Raw genomic sequence first — 22,137 nt, forward strand, 5'->3', positions numbered from 1 at the left:
TGGATTTGCACAGACCATTCTTTCAAACGATACACACAATCTAACCTTATACTCACCCACTGACTCATTATGTTTTTGTCTTATGTTGATGAAGTCCTTCAATGTACCTCCATCAGTCGACTTCTGTCTGTGGAAGCTACCTAGTAGAGATGTCTTAATTCTGTTGTAGTTGTTTTGGTACACGTCCCTTAGGTCCAACAACAGGCCGAAAGGTTTTCCTTTCAAGTGTGATTGAGCTACAGCTAAACGAGTTCCGCTTGTCCACCCGGCGATCGTTGACACTTCCTCCAGAATATCAAAAAACTGCTTGATGGATACATTATCTGCTGAAGTACCTGAGAATGTCGGAATCATCCCCAGGTATCCCATAACGACTGGGGTTGCTGCTGCTGGGTCATGGTTTCCTGGAATGTTCATGGTTGACTCGGGTTGCGTGCCGTCACTCGAATGCTCTGCCGTCTTTGTTTCCATTATAGACCATGTGGTAATCCTGTCGCGGATGCCAATGTGGAAAATTGCAAGACTTAATATTCTTACTAATTGTAGGTGTAGGTGAATTACCACATGGGGAAGAGACACACAAAGAGGCAATTTAATAATAAGTTTATATAAACCACAAAATATATGTATTTGTACAATTATATCTAGGTCCACAAGATACAATTCTACACACACTAAAAGTTTTCACCATTACAATACTATAGTCACAGATAGTTCACACACCGTAATCCAATTTGTTGCAGGACAAAGAAACTGAAAAACTCCTAAAAAAATGCTCTGTACGATTCACTGATATCCTGAATAGGAAGAGAAAAAGCCCTATAGCCAGTCGACATCGTCTTAAATACCCTCCTGTACCCTCGACAGGTTGCCAACCCTTTTTCCCCACTGCAGAAAAATAGCCAAAAAAAATTATATATATATATATATATATACATAAGACAAAGCTGCAACCACACAGCTATAATGCAATCTTAATCTTAAATGTTTTGGAATAGTCGAGGACCGTTATGTATGAGTAGTGTGGATGGCTTTTGGAGACGTGTGACGCACATGCTTCAGTTGATTTTTCATTAGTAAAAGTGTATGAATAACAGAAAAAGGTAGAAAGTGAATAGTGAAGTGTGAAAAGTAAAAATATAAAAAAACAATGCCAAAGTGTAAGAGAGAATTTTTGCGGTTTTGAATCATATCGAAACAGAAATAATCAAACAGAAGAGCAACTTGAAAATTATAGGGAAACACATTGAATCAGAGAAAGATTATGTAGAGGAAGATAAACAGTCTTTTATGTAAAAAAAAAAACTATATTACATATAAATGTATGAACAATTAAAAACCCAGCGAAGCAGGTACTTGCAGCTAGCGAGTTATTCGTATTATATTACCTGGTCAGTTGAGTTGTTTATAATACACCATTTAAGTTGCAATGGTTTTGAAAATATGTCCTTGTTTATTCAAACTTTTAGGTATATTGTCAAACATAACAATAAATTATAAAAAAATAAATTACTGATGAATTTTAGCACATATGGATCAATAAATTATTATTATTTTTTTTGTGTATATATAAAAATGAAATTGACAAAATCTTACAATCTGAAAGGTACATTTTAAAAAAGTTTAAGTTTACAAAAAAACTTGTAATACTTTTTAAAGTAAGCTAGACTCTTGAGTAATTTTGAAACAGTCTGTTCTATTTACAATCGTCAGTCTTATATTTTTTTAATAGTGAAATTTCAATAATAAAAACTGAAATTGAAGTAAGTTATTTGTTACAAATGAATTGGCCTGAACAACTTTTAATAGAAATGTATTCAATGTTACATTTTACACTTAAAAGTTATTATGAATAATACATAATTTTATTTTGTTATAAAATATAGAATAACTTTAATTTATCAGGTTTTTTGAAAATTTTATATTATAAACATTTGGGCCTCAGAACCATTAAAAACAAATATATTGGGTTGCGTGAGCAAAAAGTTTGAGAAATGTTGGTCTAAATGGCCTTCTTCAGGATATAAAGAAACAAATTTAAATTTAAAAATAAGAGTGAAAGCTGAAATAACTTTTGTTCTTCCTTTTAAATTGAAATTTGTTTCTTTCTATCCTGAATACAAAAACATTTTTGATCATTTAGATGATCAAAAATGTTTGAAAATTAAAATTATATTGCATTTTTAAAGGTTTAAGTAGTGGTACTTTGGTTTATGACAAGTGATTTCTATATGTCATTTTTATTACAGTAGAGCGTTGTTTATCTGAAAGCCGATCAACTGAAACGTCAGTTAACTGANCATTTTTGATACTACATTAACATTTACAGTATAATTTTTTGTTTTTATATTTCTCAATATATTTTGTTTGTACAAAATAAAGAAATAATTTTTTAACGATACAATAGCCATGATTATTATTTTAAAATTTTACGTTAGGCTTAACGTCAACGAAAATTCAATGTGAAGCGACATGCAATGCAGAAAAATTTCAACATGGGATAGGTTAATATATTTTTTCGTACATAATTGGTTATCCGAACAATCCCAGTCCCCAATTGATTCAGGTAAATGACGCTCTACTGTATTATGAATAGAAGTATTTATATTTTTGTCATTGCTTTCAACTTAATTCATTTGAGAAACAAAAACATACTTTATAACATTAATATTCTGATACTAAATTTCACAAAAGATGTGATTAATCTCAGGGATACTGATATGCTATTTTAGGCTTGAAAATGGTTAATAAGGAAGAAAAATAAGAATGAAAATGTTTATCTTTTCAATAACTGTACCAGCATTAACCACAATACACAATCATTTATTACGCAGTGAACACTTATTGTAATCTTTTTGGTCTTCTTAATTGATTTTTTTCAGGAGATACCTGAATTTTATAATTTAAAAAGAACAAAGTTGCCACTTATTCTATAATGGTATATAACATTTCATTTTTGGGAACAAGACAAACTTTTAAAATGCACATGTCAGACTTTTACATGTTGAATGGAATATCATGATAAATGATTAAAAAAAAGTACATAAAAACACAAAAATATAATGTATACATTATGATTTAAACAAAGTAGAAAAACTTTATATTTTACAAACTTAAAATCTCTGTACTGGCAAATTAATCACTACCAAGTAATCTAAACACTACTCATCCTGCAGTAGTCTCTTAATTAGCCAGCTCTTGGGTTTTTATCAAGCAACACTTTCCAGGCCACTGAAATCCTGGTATTTTCTCTCTAATTTACAGTGTGTTCTGTAGTTTTATAAATGTGCCATACTTCCACAAACTTAATATGTTGCTTCTCCCAAATCTTTTAGATTATTTCTACTCGATTCCAGTCAACTGTTGCAGAATCTGGATCTGCTACTGCATAGACCGCTAAGGCTGTAACTAGCTGTTCCTTCTGGATGTTATCTTTATGCTCTTTTATCATGTGTTTTGGTGATCTTCTAGTGGCTCCTATGTAGCATAAGTCATTATGACTCCTACTGTCTTTTACTGGTACTCTGTAGTCTTTTATTGATATTTTGATTTAATGTAATTTTTAGATAAATTAAAAATATGTAGAGAGCACCACTTTAGAACTTGTTTGTCTACTTTTGAATTTAAAATAATAGACAAAGTGAATGCTGTCAGACATTAAAGTCCTTTTTATAATGCAAGTATTTTTGATACAAAATTGTCATCATCAGGCTAGTGAACATCTCAGATTCGGAACAGAATGTCACTATGCACAGTATAAATGCTTAAATGTTGAGAATTTTATACTACATATAATGACATTCTGTTCCAAATTCAAGATGTTCATTAGCCTGATGAAGACAATTTCATATCATTGAAAGTACTTGCATTATAAAAAAATCACTTAACAGATTTTAGCATCATCTGACAGTGTTTACTTTATCTATTATTATATTATATTCGGCATAGAGTTTAACATAGTATTTGAATTTAAAATTTATGTTGATACTGAATTATGCTGATATGACTCAATACCAATAATTTTCCAACTGATCTAATCTAATACTGATACTTGCTTCTGTCCATAATCAATAGGTGTTGATAATAAACTAAAGCCCAAATGCTCATTGGTTTGGAGAATATTCACTTTGTTTACTAACTATTAATTTTTTTATAGCTGAATTTAAAAGTTTACAAATTGATTTTATAGAATCCTTTCAGATCTGGGTCTTAGGCAATTGTAATTGACTAGTTTGCTTATGCCCAATTTCAGCCTTGTTTTTAAAAAATTTCTAACAAACTTTGGATAAATTTATAATTGTATAGAAAAATCCCCAGATTGAAAAAATCATTTCCAAATTGCCAACTGGCTTGAATTATTGCGAAATCTGGCAACAAATCACCACAGACCTTACAAAATGATGAATATACATTTGATCCGAAAATGTCTATAAATAATTAAAGAAACACAGTATTTTGGCATTATGTATTTGGCATAACAACATAAAAAATAGTTATGATAGTAATTTGAACATTGTATTAATGTTATCTTTAGGTGAAGAAAAAGAATATATTGCATATAGAATACAAATATAAATTTAAATAAAATGTTTGTGTATTGTAAGAAAGAACATAGTTTTTGAATAATTGAACACTGGAAAAATTTTTAACATGCATTGATGTATGTGATAAAACACATGGTAGAACTTTAAAGTAAAAATACACACAGTTATTAATCCTGTATTTTAAAAACATTTTTTTGGGACACACAAATATTGATATGGCAACATATCAAGCTTTTAAAGTTTTAAATAATAAAACCCAAAGCTTTGGGAATTCAAGTGAAAGTTTATTATATGGCCCCAGCTTAGATATGTATAAAACTTGACAAATAAAAATAGTTTTTTGTTCTAAACATTGTTTAAGAAATGAAGTCTCAGCCCATAAAGACACAAGATCACTCACACTCCTGGAGAGCTCTGTAGGGCATCTGTTGTTTAAGATGTTATCCTTTTGCTCTGTTAGATGATTTTGGAGCTTTCTTGTTGTGGCCTAAGTAATACAGTATCAAGCCCTTATTTAGTTGTAATAATGGAACCATATAAATGCCTGATTTCTCCAAGATAGAAATTGGAAATTTCTTGGTTTCAGAGCTACTTGGAAAGACAACCTCCAAGCAATAATAGCTGCGATGCTCTATGGCAGGGATGGGCAATCTTTTTCTATGTAAGGGCCACATTTAGAACTTTTAAATTGATACAGGCCGCACACAAAAAAAGAAAAAATATGCGGGTAAATTATAATTATTTATTTATCTTGAAATGTACATAAGTATACTTAATTTGACTTTGGTCAGATTGATGTGAATGCCATATATCCAAAATATTTGATTGAATATTAGTACTGCTAGTTTTAAATTAGTTTTGATGTTGAGTCTGTTAGCCAATTTCTTGTTTTACTTTCTACTAGATTTTTACTAAGTTGTAGAAAATGATAGAACTTTTGCTGCACACTTCTTTAAGTTAGAAAACTGATATATTTTTTGAACCCAACACTCTTTTCAGAAACTGTCACATCCCATACATCCATGCACTAGTAGGAATAAACTTTGTGCCTTGAGATAGGATGCGGTGAACTTTATCCGGCACTGTTACTGATGTGAAGTTGTAATACTGAACCTCTGCTGGCACTCTACACCTATGTCAGGTGGAATTAGCTAACTATTAGATTTACTGCTATACCTGAGTATACAGTGTACAGTGGAGGGTAATAGGCAATGAACACAAACCAAATTAAGGACTTTACACTTCTTATTTTTGCAGGTGAAAAAATATGATTTAATTTTTCGGGAGTCTTACAGGCATATTGATATATCGACAATTTATATCTATATCCTACACAGGCTTAAGTACCATTAACACGTATCTATATCTACTCTCTATTCTACTACCTAATTTTAGTGATTGTACAACAAAGAACAAACAAATTGTCTTACATGTGTCCTTCGTTCAATTTGAAGGAATGTATATGCTATTCACTTCAAAGTCTTGCTCCTAGATCTGGATGAAATTGGATTATTGTTCTTTCTTCCAACTGTTCATTCTCTTCTCTTTTCAACCACGTGCTTAAACACTCGCACCTCACTTATACCACATGTCCGACACAGTCCGAAGAGCAAGAAACAAAAAAGTCCTTCTTTTAGGTGAGACACCTCCCTTTATACTTCTCCGTGGTTGACGTCACGAATTGCAACCAATCATCCAGTCCCGCGAGTTTTACAAAATGTGGTGCTCGAGCACAAACAGAACAGGCAAAACATTTACAAAAAAAAAATAAAAACAAAACAATTTAATTTAAGTGACAGATCACTACATAACCAATGAAATTTGTTGTTTAAGCTCTTCCTTGTGTTACACATTTTGTTGTTGGCACATTACCTTATTTTGTCCAGTTGTTCAAACTTTCCAGACTACACACTTTTGAAAAGGACAAATGATCTACGTACAATCTTAGCTCAGGTTCTGCAATCATCATCTACTTGTTCTTAATTAAATGTCTCAAGAGATTCTGCTCCATGCAGAGCAACAAAGAATGAACACATTGTGAGAACACATCATACTTGATGGAAATACACCTGGGGATAAGACTATTCTTTCAACACTTTAACTGGAACCATAGTTGTACCTGCAGTATTAGCCACAACAGTCTGATGTTCAACAGTCTAAAGAAGTGCTCTTTGGCAGTCTCCATGCTGATAATAGACAAAAACAATATTCACTTCACTCCAGGAATGATATATGGAAGAGAAATCACACTTAACTGATGTTAAAAATGTGTATTTATTAAATATTGAAGTTAAACAAGGCAAAAGTGGCAGCCTCTTCTACTCCATGGATATTTGTGTTTGCCAAAGTTTTTATTTTAAGCTTGGCATACAATTATGACCAGTAGACAGTAAATATTGTTTATTGACTATACATATTGAAAGGGATATCAAGTTCATAAATGACAACCTTGACATCTCTCCATACATGATCTATAATACAGAGGCATTGATCCAACAACTACAAATTTAATGGTTCAAGAAGGTTGATATCTTACTGTATGTGATTTTCAATATCTATACCCTCAATCAAAATTGAGTCTTGTTTCTGTGAATTAGGCAACTTCCTCCTTACAAATATCTACAAGTCATCAAAGCATCATCCAACATTTCAGTAGCTCTGAAACGTTGGCTAGCTGACCTCATATGTCATTCTTCTTTGTGTTATGCATCTACAAAACAGGAGTGTCCTCAACAGAAGCCCACTCTCAGGCACTCTATGTGAGCTGGTCTTGTGTCAACTAAAACAGAAAATCCTTCCTGCTTTTGAGGACCAGATTCTTTTCTACGCCAGGTACAGTACATCAATGATGACATTATTTGGCAAAAAAACTGAACCTATGTGCAGGGGCGGATTTAGGTTTTTTGGGGCCTAAGGCTTATTGAAATTCAATGGGGCCCCATTTTTTGTTAGATTAAGAATCTTTAAATTGGACTTCCTCAACTTGCTTAATGATAACCCGTTTGGATTTTTTCTTAATGCTGAGCAGGAAAGTTACAGCAAGGCACATTTTCTCAATGTCCAATTTACAATCTGCAATGTCCATTTCTCCACAGCAATGTTCCATAAACCATCCTACAGACCTCTGTTCATCTCTGCTACTTCACACAATCCTTTCATGTTCAAAGTGGTGGTGTTCTGTTTCCTTGTCAAAAGAGCCTTCTCCTATTCTGCCTTTGCACAGGAAAAAGAGGAAGAACTCAAATACATTTACCATTTATCCATCCTACATAGCTATTTACCAAACATTGTCAAAGGCCTCATTCTACATCATGATGCACAGAAAAGGCATGGAGTAAAGCAGGATAGAATATACAAGGCTATAGAATACAATAGTAAGCTTTCTACCATCAATAAAGAAATAGTCAAAATCAACAACGTCAATCCTTCATATAACAGAAGTCCAATAGGTTTTTATTACTTAAGAAAGTTAAGGACCTTCCTGTTAGGAAGTAACTACCAAAGGTGCTTACTCCATTTCCATCATTGATAACAGTGTCCAACATTGGAGCGACAACCGAATTGTTAAACAAGTGACTAAAGAATATGAAATTGACATAAAATAAAAAAGAATGTGTTATGCTGCCTTTGCATCTAACAACAAGATCCATGTTTCTTTGAACCATGCCCAGCTTATACATCATACTGCCAATAGAGCCTGTTTCAAACATTTAGAAAGACTGAAAATATATAAGATAGCTAGAAAGGCCATTGCCATAAACTATAAGAATGTTGACATTATCTCCTTTGCATAGAAATTATTTCTTGAAGTCTCCTGAAGGAAGTTCACTACTTAATGTATATTATATTAATTTTCATTTTTGTGGAGTTTATTCAATTTGTTCTAACTGCGTAAGCAGCTGTCTCCATACACACAGCAAGTGTCCAATTCAGTGGCATAGCTACATATTCAGCATCCTGGAGCAAGTAGAATCAGTGCGCTCCTTATTCCTTGAAAGAGATCTTGCAAAATTTATTTTGAACATTTAATTTAAAAACATATACCTAATTATCTCGATTTAAAACCCTACTTAATAACAATTTATTTGAGATTCGAGGCATTTCAACAATAAGATATTTAATTTAATAAATATAAATATAATAATAAAACAAAATATAATTCTTTAAGTATGGAGTACCTAATAATATTTACCACATATTATATAAACTGTATTGATAAAATGTATGCAAGTTTACATTCATAAAAAATATATAATAAATATTTAAAAAAAACTTCAAAATTGTTGTTTTCTCATTTTTTCATTTGCAAATCAGTCAATCACTTTCTCCAGATCAAGTTAACAAGCTATTGTTTTTTCAATTGATATAGTAGCCAGAGATAAGACAGTGTTGCGACATGCTGTTTCTTGAATAAGTTTTGATTATTTTCATTTTGAAAAACTTTGTTATGCTGTTGCTGTCATCATCTGTAAAGTTAAAAAAATGAGGCATGCTGAAATAATGTCAGAGAAGTTACTTGAGGCTGCAGTGTGAATTAAAAGTAGTTCGGCAACTTTGCATATAGAAGTAATTACTTTTACCTGTGTATAAAAACACATTTTAAAGTTGAAACAGTTGAAGTCCAAAACTAGGCGAAATGTTGGAGGGATATGCTGATTGTAACAATTCTGTCCTTCCAGAATATTTTTATCAGATGACGTGACAAGATATGCAAGTGATAAGCCCTTAAAAAGTGAACATAATTGTTGAATGGATTGAAATCTAATAGTTAATTGATTAATTATTAAATCCACACAATTTTTTTTACAAATGTTTTTATTTTGCTTTTTTTAACTTGGCGCTCTCATGATTTGTCTGGAGCAGTTTGCTCCAACTACTCCACAGTAGTTACGCCTCTGGTCCAATTACATGTACAGTTCTTTATTTTTTAAATATATGTTCTATCTTGTGTTAAAACAACCATTCACACCTAAATGATAATTTTAGCAAATGAACAACAAAAAAATTTTAATGTTCAAACGTCACCATATATATTATTTTACATATTAACACCATATATATTATTATTGTATTTATTTATAACTTTATTTGTAAATATTTCAATTATATGTTGTAATACATAACGATTCTTTGTATTCAACATTGTTTAAATCTTAAAAATTAGAACACAGCTATATTCGAAAACTGTTAAAAAGATAGAACTGTTTTTCTATTCTCTGCAATTTTTCCTGATGAGGGCCTCTGAAAGATGGCCAAAAACATTTGCACATTAAAATTTTTTTGTTGTTCATTTGTTGGAATTATCGTTTAGGTGTGAAGTGGTTGTTTTAGTATATATTTCCAGTTTGTGTGCCAGTTTTCTATCTTGTGTTCTTTTTTAGAATATATTAACCTTATGATGACCATTAAAAATAGTCAAAATCATTCGTTTACTTATTAAATAAGTATTTTTTTGCTAGACTTTTGATATTTTTGTTGTTGGGCTGCAATTCAAGAAAAATTATAGACCTATGAATTTCCACTGTCATCCATTTGTCTGTCCATCTTTCCTTACTCTTGAGAACAGAGTTAGATAGATGAAAGATGAGACCAGATATTGAAAGCTTAGGGGCAGGAGGCTCCGATTAACTATTTATGAACATCTGATGCAAACCAAAAGTCATGTTATTTCAATTCAAAATTTTTCCCTGAAAGGTTTTAGATGATCAGCATGTATTGTTAAAGGAAAAGTGTGATGTATAGGGGCAAGCCACTATTAATTTGAGAGGGGAGAGAATACATATTAAATTAAATACATTAAAAATATTATTAAAAATTGCAGTCTGGCATTGTGGCTATTTCACAATAAATATTTGTTTGTTTATTTTAATAAACATCCAGTTTTTTGTGTGTTATTTAAGCTATAAAATTTTATAGATGAAAACATTGTAATTTAATTAATAATTATATATATTTCTAGCCTTTAGTGCAATATCATCATTGGAGAGAAGGAAATCTTCCTGGAAATTCAAAATGTCATTTTTGTAAGAAGACATGTTGGTCAGCAGAATGTTTAACTGGAATGCGATGTGAATGGTGTGGACTTACTGTAAGTTAATCAAATAATCTATATAAATAAAAATGTAAATGTTTGTTTGTTCAAAATCTTAAATTTCTGAAAGTTCTTAACTGATTACTTTGAAATTTTGACACAACATTGCATTCAAATATGTGCGTTTTTTTAATATTACAGTAGAGCGTCGTTTATCCGAATCAATTAGGAACTGGGGTTGTTCGGATAACTTATTTTTCGGATAACCGATTATATACGAAAAAAATATATTAACCTATCCCGTGTTGAAATTTTTCTCCGTTGCATGTCGCTTCGTGTTGAATTTTTGTTGATGTTAAGCCTAATGTAAACTTTTTAAAATAATAATTGTGGCTATTGTATCATTAAAAATTATTTTTTTATTTTTTACAAACAAAATAAATATATTGAAAAATATAAAAACCAAAAAAATATATTTTAGAAGTTAATCTAGAATCAAAAACAGTCAATTCAGCACGACACAGTCCTCACAAAAACACCACACAAAAGTGCCAGTACTGCCAGCTAAAACACACACACCAACAAGAAAAATATTGGAGTAGCCCAAGATATAGCCAAAGATTGCAGCGCCACAGCACTAGCGAAAATTTAAATTTGCCGACTGGAATTCTTTCGGATAACTGACTTTCGGATAAACGATGCTCTACTGCATATAGATGTCAAAATTTTTTCCATGGGGGAGCAGAACAAAATTAAGGTTTACCGTGAAGAACTGGTCTTCTATTATATTATTTTAGGTGCGGTTTTTTGCATTTTAATAGGGTACGTCAAGAGAATGTACACTAAAAAGGAATTTTTTGAATTTCCCTCCCACGGGGAGTGTTATACATTTATAATAGATACATTTTGAGCCACAGCAATGTATGGCTCAAAATATATCTATTATATGGGTACAGCTAGTTAATAATATATAAAAATTTTAAAATACTGATATACCTTGACTTACAACATGTTTCTGTTCCAACTACCCTTGTAAGTTCATTTGGTAATAAGTTTGACATAGTACTGTACTTTAGCAGATTGACCAGCAATGTGGGTTAAACTGTGACTAAAAATAAAATTAATTAGATCTAACAAAATTAATTGTTAAATAAATGTTAAAGAAAACATTCTTCCATTGGACAGACTTAAAATTGGAAAGAAAGTTTTTGTTTACAGTGCAATAAAACAATTAGCATCTTATTGACATTAGTTATAGTAATAGTGCCAGCTGCATTGACAGTCTATTCTGATCTTAAAAATAATACTTTCCTCTCAGATTTTACAGGAAGCTGATGCTAATTGGTGTAAGCTGAGATAATTTACAGTGCATTTCTGAAATTTGATATGTTTCTTTTTGCATTTTTGGATCAAATTACAATAAAATGAACATAAAAAAGCATTTTTGGCATCCCAAAACTATCTTACATTGTTAGGAAGAAGACAAAATGCAGAAATTAAACCTATAATTGAAGTTTTTGATTTAATGCTGACAGTATCATAGTTTTAGAATAAAAACTTGTTCATTTTTTTATGCACCCACTAGAGAGGGATGTATAACTTCACTTAAACCAGCATGCCAGTGTGCCGGATTTTACCATATGGAAGTACAGTATCTGATTTTATGATCTCTTCTGGATAGACAATCTGCAAAAATATGGTATCTGAAAATGAAATGATGTCATACAGTGAAAGAGAAATCATGTCATTGTTACAGAAGTATCATACTGTGAGACATTTTTACTTTCCTGGCTCTGCTATACATAATTTTCCATACATTCTATTATACATAACATAGGGAATTGGTGATTGGTCAAAATATAACCCCTAAGATTGTTACATTTTTGAACTTGGAGGACCTTGAAATGTTGAGAAATGCAAAAAAATTCAGGGATTTTTTTGTTTCAGTAGATGTGTGTGTGGGGGGGTACAATTTTGTTCATTCTCTTTGAAGCTTAATGGCTTCTGTGCTTTTTGTCAAAAATTTCTGAAATTTTGCAGGGAGGTTTGTGTATTAGAGAGATTTATGCTATTAAATTTTGGTTGGTTAAAGGTAGAGGAGATGGAGAGATAAAGAAGATCATGTGTCATATCTCAAGTAAGGTCAGACTTAATGAAGATTTTACTTATTATTAGCATTTACAATTTTTTATAAATTTTTTTACATTTCTACCCTCAAAATTAAGCTTTTTGCCATTTTATAATAATTAAAAATATAAAAAGTTTTTAATAATAAAATATAACAGATCCACATATGCAGTTTTAAATGTTGCCAGGAAAGTTAAGCAACTCATTGATTGATTTTTATGCTTAGGTGACTATAAACAGTAATTAATGTTAGTAATGACAAAAGTATACAACATGTTTAATAAAGCCTTTTATTGTAGCTATTATAAAATGTATTATAGAGAATACGAGTTTACATGTACAGTTATATTACTTGTAGGATAATTGCTTTGTTTTGTTTCATCAGTATATGCCTTTCATTGCCAATATAGTTGCTTTATGCAATGACTGCTGTAATTTCAAATAGTCATATCTTGAGGAGTCATAAGTTGAGGTATATCTGTGTTAACAAAAATGAAATCAGTTTTAAATATTTATTGCTGTAAACTTCATAATAAATACAAAAGTTAAAAATAATAGAAAATAAATTTAGAAGTGTATATTTTAATCACTAGGTCTATTTAAGAAATATTTTGTGCTAAAATGTAATTAATTACAATAAATTATTTAAACACAAGATAATTATTTTCAAAAGTTTAATATAATAAAATATGCATATTGTGTAGCTTTTACTTGCTTTTTGTTATAAATATCTTTGCATATTTAAAAAACTTAAATATTTTAAAAATATAATTATAGTCATTTTCTTTCAATAGCCTGCGAGTCGTGTACATTTAAAAGACAGTTTGAAAAAGAGAAACCTAATTAACACCCTCTTTTCATACCATCAGCATCTAATGATTCCTACATTTATAAGGTGGCAGCATTTAGGGTGCTAATAATGCTTTTTTGAGTTATGCCGGTTTTCTTCCAAAGTAGCATATCACTACTTTGGAAGAAACTCAAAATTGTAATTTTTCAAATATGTCATAATCAAAACAAAAATGTAGTAAATTTTTATGTGGAATTGTGTCACAAAAGTAACTTGCGTATTCAGCCACTAGGGAGCAGTTATGTGGGAGATAAGCGATATTCAGTTAAACTTTGGTTAAATCTTTGCATGGGATTTCCTCAAAACTAGTAATTTTGAGTTGTGCCAGTTTTCTTCCAAAGTAGCAATATATGCATTGCTCTAATATCAAAGACACTATGCAAGAGTTAGAACATATAAAATGTCTTGCTGTAAAGTATGGTTACAGTAGTAAACTAATGTCTACATTAGCATGTACCATAGAAGAAAATCTTAAAAAGATATCAGCTAGGAACACAACTACCAAAAATTCAAAATCATAAATGCATAGTAGTTGACTATGACTATGATCCTAGATTCAGTACAACTTACAAGATCATAACCAAACAATTAAATGATGATAGTATAGGCCCACAAACAGATCCTTGGCACAAAGATTTAAAGAGCATCAATACAATATTAGTAAAAACAAATGTAATACAGCTCTAGCACAATATGCAAGTGAGCAAGAGGTGTCTCTAGGATGGGCAGAAGCAAAGCGTTTAAAATACACATTTGATAACCGTAAAATAAGAACCATGGATACATTTGAAATATTTGCCACAACACGTAAAGGAAGCTGCAATAACAATAAAGAATCTATATTTATATCCAAGACGTGGCCATCTATATTAGATAATCTTTTAAAAAATAGCAGCAACCAACCATTAGCAACAACCATAGCAACCAACCAATAGCAGCAACCATACATGCAATAATTTTAATTTTAAATTTTGCAAAATAAGTTTAATAAATAATAAAAGCCAAAAAATAATAATATAAATTAAGAGTCATATTAATATTTTTGTTTGCAATTATTAATTTAATTTGTTAAAACTATATTAATATTTATGTAAATATATTATATATTAATTCAAAAACAATTACATCAAAGAAAAATGGTATTATTCCAAACTTCAAACCTGTTGTAGATGTTTGATAGAGAATCTGTTTAACCTAATGCAGGCCTCTGAATATGGCCAAAAAGGTTTGTTTTTTAAACAGTGAATGCTGAAAATTGAGAGAAAGGTATAAATTTTCATGTTTATAAGATAGTTCCAGGATTTAATAAATTATTGTACTATATATCTGCGCAGATAAGACGACCTTCAGATAAGATGAGGTATAAATTTTTGTCAAAATTTTATAGTTTTAGCATATATCTGTTCTATAAGATGGCTTTTAAACTATCAACAGCCTATGAATTTAGTTTAGATCAGTGATCATCATCTGAATAATAATACTGCATAGCATATACGGAATTATGTCCTATTTGTAATTTTTCGAATGAACAAATTTTATTTTCTTGCATCTGACAGTACTGTCTTGCGATTATTGCAAATATTTGCACTGATTCGGGCATTTGGGTAATGACCTTGACTATTCACAAAAACTTCGTATGGGCTATTTAAATACAAAAAATTTAAATAGCCCATACGAAGTTGGGCTGTTTAAATTTTTTGTATTTAAATTGGTGAGTGATTTGTTTTATTTTATAATGGTTTTAATTTATATAAATTTCAATCTATTTTTTTTTGTATCTTTCTTATAAGATGACCCCAGATTTTGGGGGCCCTTTTTTTATGATTTAACTATCATCTTATCTTCGCAGATATATGGTATTTGTTTTTCCAAAAATAAATTAATCTTATTTATAAAAAATTGTTGCTTGTGACTTTCAGTATAATTTTCGTATATACACTAAAATGGGATGGTAGTCTGGAAAAGTTTGGAAAACACTGATATAAGCCTTTTATTTCATGCAGTTCTGTAAAACATCTATTTGACTGAATATTTGGTATTTAGTTGTTAAGGCAAAAAAGGTTTTAATTAAGAAAGGCAAGAATATTTAGTATTTGGCAAAATAGTTCTATTTGGTCCATCATCACTAATTAAAATTTATATATATATATATATATATAATATGTATCTAATTTGCTCATTGATTCTCTTTCAAACTTTTATCAACTCCTAAAAAGTTGATATTGACCCCATTGGAAAGCCTTGGTCTGTCTGAACTAGCTTAGAGTTCTTTACAGTGAAGAACAGCCAAGCAGTTGACTTTCAAAACCATGTCATTGGATATTATGGATAATAAAATTATTTTCTATTTAATATTTTTTAGTTTCTTTTAACAATTATTGTTATATTTTATTAATATTATTTGATAACTAAAACAGAAATGAATGTGATAAAAAATTTTGTTGTTTAGTAGTAATTTGTGTCTTTTATATGTAAAGTTAGGTGGTTTCCTCTCATTATGCATTTTTTTTATTTTTTTCTATCTCACTTATTTTATAACTACAGTCGATCCCCCCTATAACGCGGTAGATATGTTCCACTTTATAAGAATTTCGTGTTGAAGGAATTCTTAAATATATGAGCCAATCACAGCCCAGCACGTGTGCAGTTTATGGACTACGGCTGTTTGAAAGGTTTTCTTCCATAAAATTAATCGATTCTAGACTAATTTGAATCAACATTTCCAAAACACGTATAATTTTTGGGAATAATCCGTATAAACTATGCTATAAACAAAAAATTGTAGGATTACTTACCAAGTGTGCACAGTTCGACGACGCCATTGCTTAAGCTTGTTTTCGTCGCAGAACAGCGCACCAAACGGCAAGTGCGTTTTCTAATAAGTTATTTTTTTACGAAAAATTCATTGAACATTGGAGACATCATTAATAGAAATAATTTTTATGGCCATTGAATAAGAAATATTTTTTTTTTCAAGAAATGTATAAAATTACAGTACTGTATTAGACTTACAGTACCTAATTTATATACTGTACAGACGATAGTAAACTCAACTTACCCGCCTAAACTCTCTGTAGCTTGTAAGTAGTTCGGCTGCTTGTCCACTATTGGTCCAGATTCGACCAATCCTGTCTCGACATGAGTCGGCAATGACGTTTTACCACATTTTACAAGTCTCTTTTAATGTCTTTATATGAATACAGTTGCAATTTTTTCGCCACAATATACGAATCTGCATTATATGAACCTGTGTTATAGGGGGGTCTACTGTACATCTACAATAAAATGTAATTTAAAAAACATTTTAGTGTTTGAGGTAATTTCTTCTAAATGGCTTGCTTTCAATTGCTGCTACAAAGACCTGAAATATACAGGGTGTATTTTTATTCTAACAAGTTTCTTCAGGCTGTATGCTACTGCAAGTTAGCCACATAAAATCATGATACATTAAAACCTTGTAAAAATCTATAGAAAGTAGCTAAAAATTTTGATAATTAAGAATTGACATCATATTCAACATATCTTATAAAAAATATAATAATTTTGTATTGAGTATTGATTAACAAAAACTATGCCTGTATATTATTTGAAAGTTTTTTGAACACTTAAAATTCAATCTTAAGATGAGAAATTGAAAAGCACTTGACAATATTATAAATTAAATTGTATGTATTATCCATTAAATTATTTTAATACATATATTTTATTTCAATAATTTCAGTACGGTTTATTGAAAAAATTCATAAGTAGGAATATTAGTAACATATTATGCTGATTCATACTTAGAGAAAATACAAATATATTATTTTCTGAAATGAATTATGACTGTTTGTATAATATAAGGATACAGTATATTCAGCAATGAGCCAAAACTGTCAAAATTAGTTGAATTTGACTCACAGGACACTATTGATTTTTTTGTAATTTTGTAAGTTGATTTTTTATATATGTTTTATAGTACATTAAATAGATAACATAAAATGTGCTTTAATTAAATTTGAATGATTTATAAATTTTTTGATTTATCAAAATTATTTTTCATTTATGTAAAAATGAAGCTTAAAATTGTAAATGAAAATGTTTTTCTATTCAGAATTAAGTAGACCTTTTTAATAAAATTTTATGTGAAATTTTGTGGAATTAATATGAAACTATTATTTGAGTATATATAAACTATGTATATCTGTAAAGAAACATGATTTAAAAATTATTATTTCAATAAATATATACCTAATTAAAAATATTTTGTTTTTTTCTTTTCAGTCTCATGCAACATGTTATAAGAACATACCTCCAGAGTGTAACTTTGGTGTAGTACAAAGTATAATGCTTCCTCCTAGTTGTGTGATTATACCTCGTACAGATGTCCCTTTAGAAACAATCATAGGAGTGCAGTCACGGAGAAGAGAGACCACTTCTCGTAAATATCCAAACTATATCTTAAAAATTTGATAAAATTGTAGATAAAAAAATAAAATAAAATATACATTGATATTGTTATAATCTTAAGAATAACATAGATTTCCTAAAGTTAATGAAATTGAGTTTATAACAGTTGTTGAAATTGGATAGGCAATGTATCAGTTAGTTTATTTGGATTTTTAGTCAAGTGAGCTGCTCTGAAATAACAAAAACTTGCATTTGTGAAGAGTATATGTTAGCTCATTGTTATGCAAAAGAAATATGGAAAGAACTATGAATTTTCAAATCTCCACTGAATTTGAAAAAAACTAATTTCTATTGTTCTATACACAATGTAAAAATAAAAAAATGCCAAATATTTTTATTTTTTCTGTGAAATAGCATTTTGAAAAATGAAAATATATTATTTTGAGGCATGGATTCAAGATAGGGGCACTGAGATCACTATCCTCTTGTCTTTTTCCAGAAAATATACACCAATTATTTCATATACCCTCAGCTGATTTTATATAAACTATTTTTATACATTTTTTTAAAAATTAATTTTTTAAAATTGGTAATTGGACCATATAAAAAAATGAACATTTTTAGATGGATTTAATCTATATATATAAAATTGCTTGTCCTGACTGACTGAATGACTCACTCACTGATTCATCATTGCCTAGAGCAAACTGCTGAACCTAAAGAGGTGAAATTTGGTACACAGTTAGGGTATGTCATGAAAATGCACACTAAGAAGGGATTTTTCGAAATTCCCCTGCGGGGAGGAGAGGGAGGGCATTAAGGCTTAACTGGAAGAATGGCTTCTACTGTACTATTTTAGATGCAATTTTTTGTTTTATCTGCGTTTTAGTAGGGTATGCCATGGCAATGCACACTAAGAATTGGATTTTTCGAAATTCTCCTTCGGGGGGAGAGGGAAAGGATTTAGTCTTCATTGAGTACTTAGGTGTATTAAATTAATAACATTTCAGACAATAAATTGAATATCAACTCAGCTTCTTTTAAAACATTTAATAAACATTTAACACCTTATAATGCTGAGAAATATTTATTAAAACACAAACGTTTTCAGCCTAATGGAATAGGCCATCATCAGGTGACAGGCTATCGAACAACTTTGAAAATTGCGTTAAACGAAACTTTTGAACATTACAAATTCAAAATTAAAACGTAAAATAAATTAGCCAATCACTATACAAAATAACTATAATAAATAGATTGAACCCATATTAATATAAATAATAAAATAAGGTGATATAAAACTAAAAACAAAAATAAACCTAAAAGATTAAATGCACAAAAGGATTAAATTCATAAAAATATATATATCAAGTATGGCACAAGCAGAGAATTCAGTAGTTAAATGGAATGAAGCATCTATTCTCTAGATGTTACAATCCCCATCGTTGGCTTTGCAACATGAAAAAATTGAAATTTATAAGAGTAAATTAAGGGATGGCTGTATCAATGCAAGGGATGCTGATGGTTTAGCTTTGGCATGGAAGTTCTTTGTAAAAGAAAAGTTAAAACACACAAATTCTTAGTTCCTATCTGCCTTTTTAATTAATGTGATGCTTTTTGATATATATATTTTTATGAATTTAATCCTTTTGTGCATTTAATCTTCTAGGTTTATTCTTTTTAGTTTTATATCACCTTATTTTATTATTTATATTAATATGGGTTCAATCTATTTATTATAGTTATTTTGTATAGTGATTGGCTAATTTATTTTACGTTTTAATTTTGAATTTGTAATGTTCGAAAGTTTCGTTTAACGCAATTTTCAAAGTTGTTTGATAACCTGTCACCTGATGATGGCCTATTCCATTAGGCTGAAAACGTTTGTGTTTTAATAAATATTTCTCAGTGTTATAAGGTGTTAAATGTTTATTAAACATTTCAGACATTGTTATAAATATTTTTATCTGTTTCGATTTTTAAAATGTTTGAACTGTTTTAAATTCGAATTTGTTATTGCATATTGATTCAATTATAGAACGATTATAAACGTTCCAGAAAATTGATCAAATTGAAAATAGTTTGTTTGATTCTCAGCAATTCTCATCATTCTCAGCAGTAGGTGTTATATAACAATCACTATGGTTGTTGAAATACTGAATATAAATGGGGTTTGCTTGCAAAATCCTTGCATGCAAAGTCGCGGGTAACAGCTAGTAACAATATATTTGTATAATGGTGCCTCTTCTGTTTTTTTTTTCTGGATCCACCACTAATTATATTGTATAATTAAGTTTGAAGTTTATGTTTCATTAACAATAACTTTGTTACCATACATATTTATTGTGCATGTATAAATTAAACATTTAATTTATGTATGCTTTAGAAGTTTACTATTAAATTAAAATAGAATAATGAATTTATTATAATTAATTTCAGATATTATAACTAAATTTAAAGATTCTGAATTTTAGAGGATATAGATAGAATAAGGATAGAAGTACCCAGGATATTTTTTCTTTGTGATTGAATGATGTTCCTTTCCAATGAAGAGGGGGTCCACCAGGAAGTCTTTGTATAAAGTTCTACTTCTTTCTTTACGTGCAATATGCTTTGATGTCTTCCTTTTCTCCTTTTCTTTTCTATTTGTCACAAGAGTTCACTACACAATCCAGGGACTACACTTGGGTCACCTGTCACCTCTTTTCATTTGACTCTGCTCCTAGCACTGCTGGTCCTTTTCTCAGCTTGAACAAAAGAAAGTACATCTTCTTCTGATGGTTAAGCAAAAAGTGGCTTGTGACTTTCTTTCTAACATTCCACATGACTTCCCAATGGTTCCAGGAATGCTCCCCTCTTGTTGACATGAAAGAACAAAAGGAGACAGAAAGTTCTTAAAAAAGAGAGAACAAAGAACGAAGGGGAAGACGTTAGATGTAAAAATAAAACAAACAATATGGCAGGCAGCCACAATACTCACTACTATATGTAAAATTTAAATATGTAATTAAAGATGGAAAGAAGAGTGGATAGTGCCTAACTAACCAAAAGCAACTGGTTTACACAAAGCTGCAGTATGGAGGAAGGAATTGCAACAGTGGATAATATACTGAAGATCAACCACAGCAATTTGAAATAGAACAAAATTTGGAAATGAGATGCTGACCATACTCTGCAGGTTTGTATGCCAGTCATGTGCCTTCCAGGATGACTTTGAACGAAAAATGGCCCATATTTGGGTAATTAAACATGTGAAGGAACCCGAAAAACTGTACAGCCAGCTCATTAGTTAAACCTGAAAAATGACCAATTCCCAGTATAGTGGAGACTCACTATAAACACTGGGTTGAAAATGGAAAAGGTATAAATTTAATGTTACACAATATTGGAATGGGATTTCTCAAAAAGGAACAGGGGTTTATCATATTCATTGGTTTGCCATCTTAGTATGATCAATTAATGAGAACACTGGAACAAAATGAAGATAATCTAGAGACAAAAGAAGTAAAAATAAAACTACTGTTTGAAGAAAAACAAATAAAGCATCATAAACAAATTGAAGAAAATGAAGATTGGGAAATGAAAGTATTAAAGATTGGGAAATGAAAGTATTCTTACTACTTCACAGTAGTAAGAAAAGCAAAATGATAAAAGCAAGTAAACAAGACAATAGTAAAGAATAAAGATTAAGTGTCACTGCTGTGGATAATGTGGTCACTATGCTTGAGAGTGGCATAACACATCCAGAGAAAACATCAGGGAAGACAGAATATAGAGTAATGAAAATAAACAGTATGATAACCCAATGCCATATTCCAAAGTTGCAGCAAATAAACAAAAAAGCTGTATATGAGCCATGTATTTGAAAGTTAAATATCAATTTGAGTGTTGCAACATATGCACAAGAGACAAGAACATACCACATCTGATATGGTATAAAAACTGTGGGGTGAATAAACACATGTTATCAAACAGAAAAGTCTAGCAATTCTACAAAATACAAGTTTGTAATATCAGTAGCAGATGAGAAAGTGAACATAGTCAAGGTATGTGATAATGTCAATATCAAATGATCTGCTGGATTATATCAGGCTATATTATAATTATAAATAAATTAATATTTACTTTAGAATATTTTGGAAGAAAAGAATTGACTCATAACATACCTCAAACTCACATCTCCTGCTTACTGTGCA

At 30.1% G+C, this 22,137-nt stretch overlaps 1 protein-coding gene across 3 annotated transcripts in view; it reads left to right on the forward strand.

The window, feature by feature from the left end:
• Window positions 1-22,137, forward strand: part of LOC111626132 (diacylglycerol kinase theta-like) — a 217,095-nt gene that overhangs the window by 111,249 nt on the left and 83,709 nt on the right. For all 3 annotated transcript variants that reach the window (XM_023369430.1, XM_023369429.1, XM_023369431.1), the window contains exons 5-6: window positions 10,504-10,632; window positions 17,816-17,972. In XM_023369430.1, coding sequence (XP_023225198.1) covers window positions 10,504-10,632; window positions 17,816-17,972 — 286 coding nt within the window. The remainder of the gene's footprint in view (window positions 1-10,503; window positions 10,633-17,815; window positions 17,973-22,137) is intronic.

The sequence above is a fragment of the Centruroides sculpturatus genome, unplaced genomic scaffold (genome assembly GCF_000671375.1).
Source record: "Centruroides sculpturatus isolate CEXI.00-Female unplaced genomic scaffold, Cexi_2.0 scaffold305, whole genome shotgun sequence".
Taxonomy (NCBI): domain Eukaryota; kingdom Metazoa; phylum Arthropoda; class Arachnida; order Scorpiones; family Buthidae; genus Centruroides; species Centruroides sculpturatus.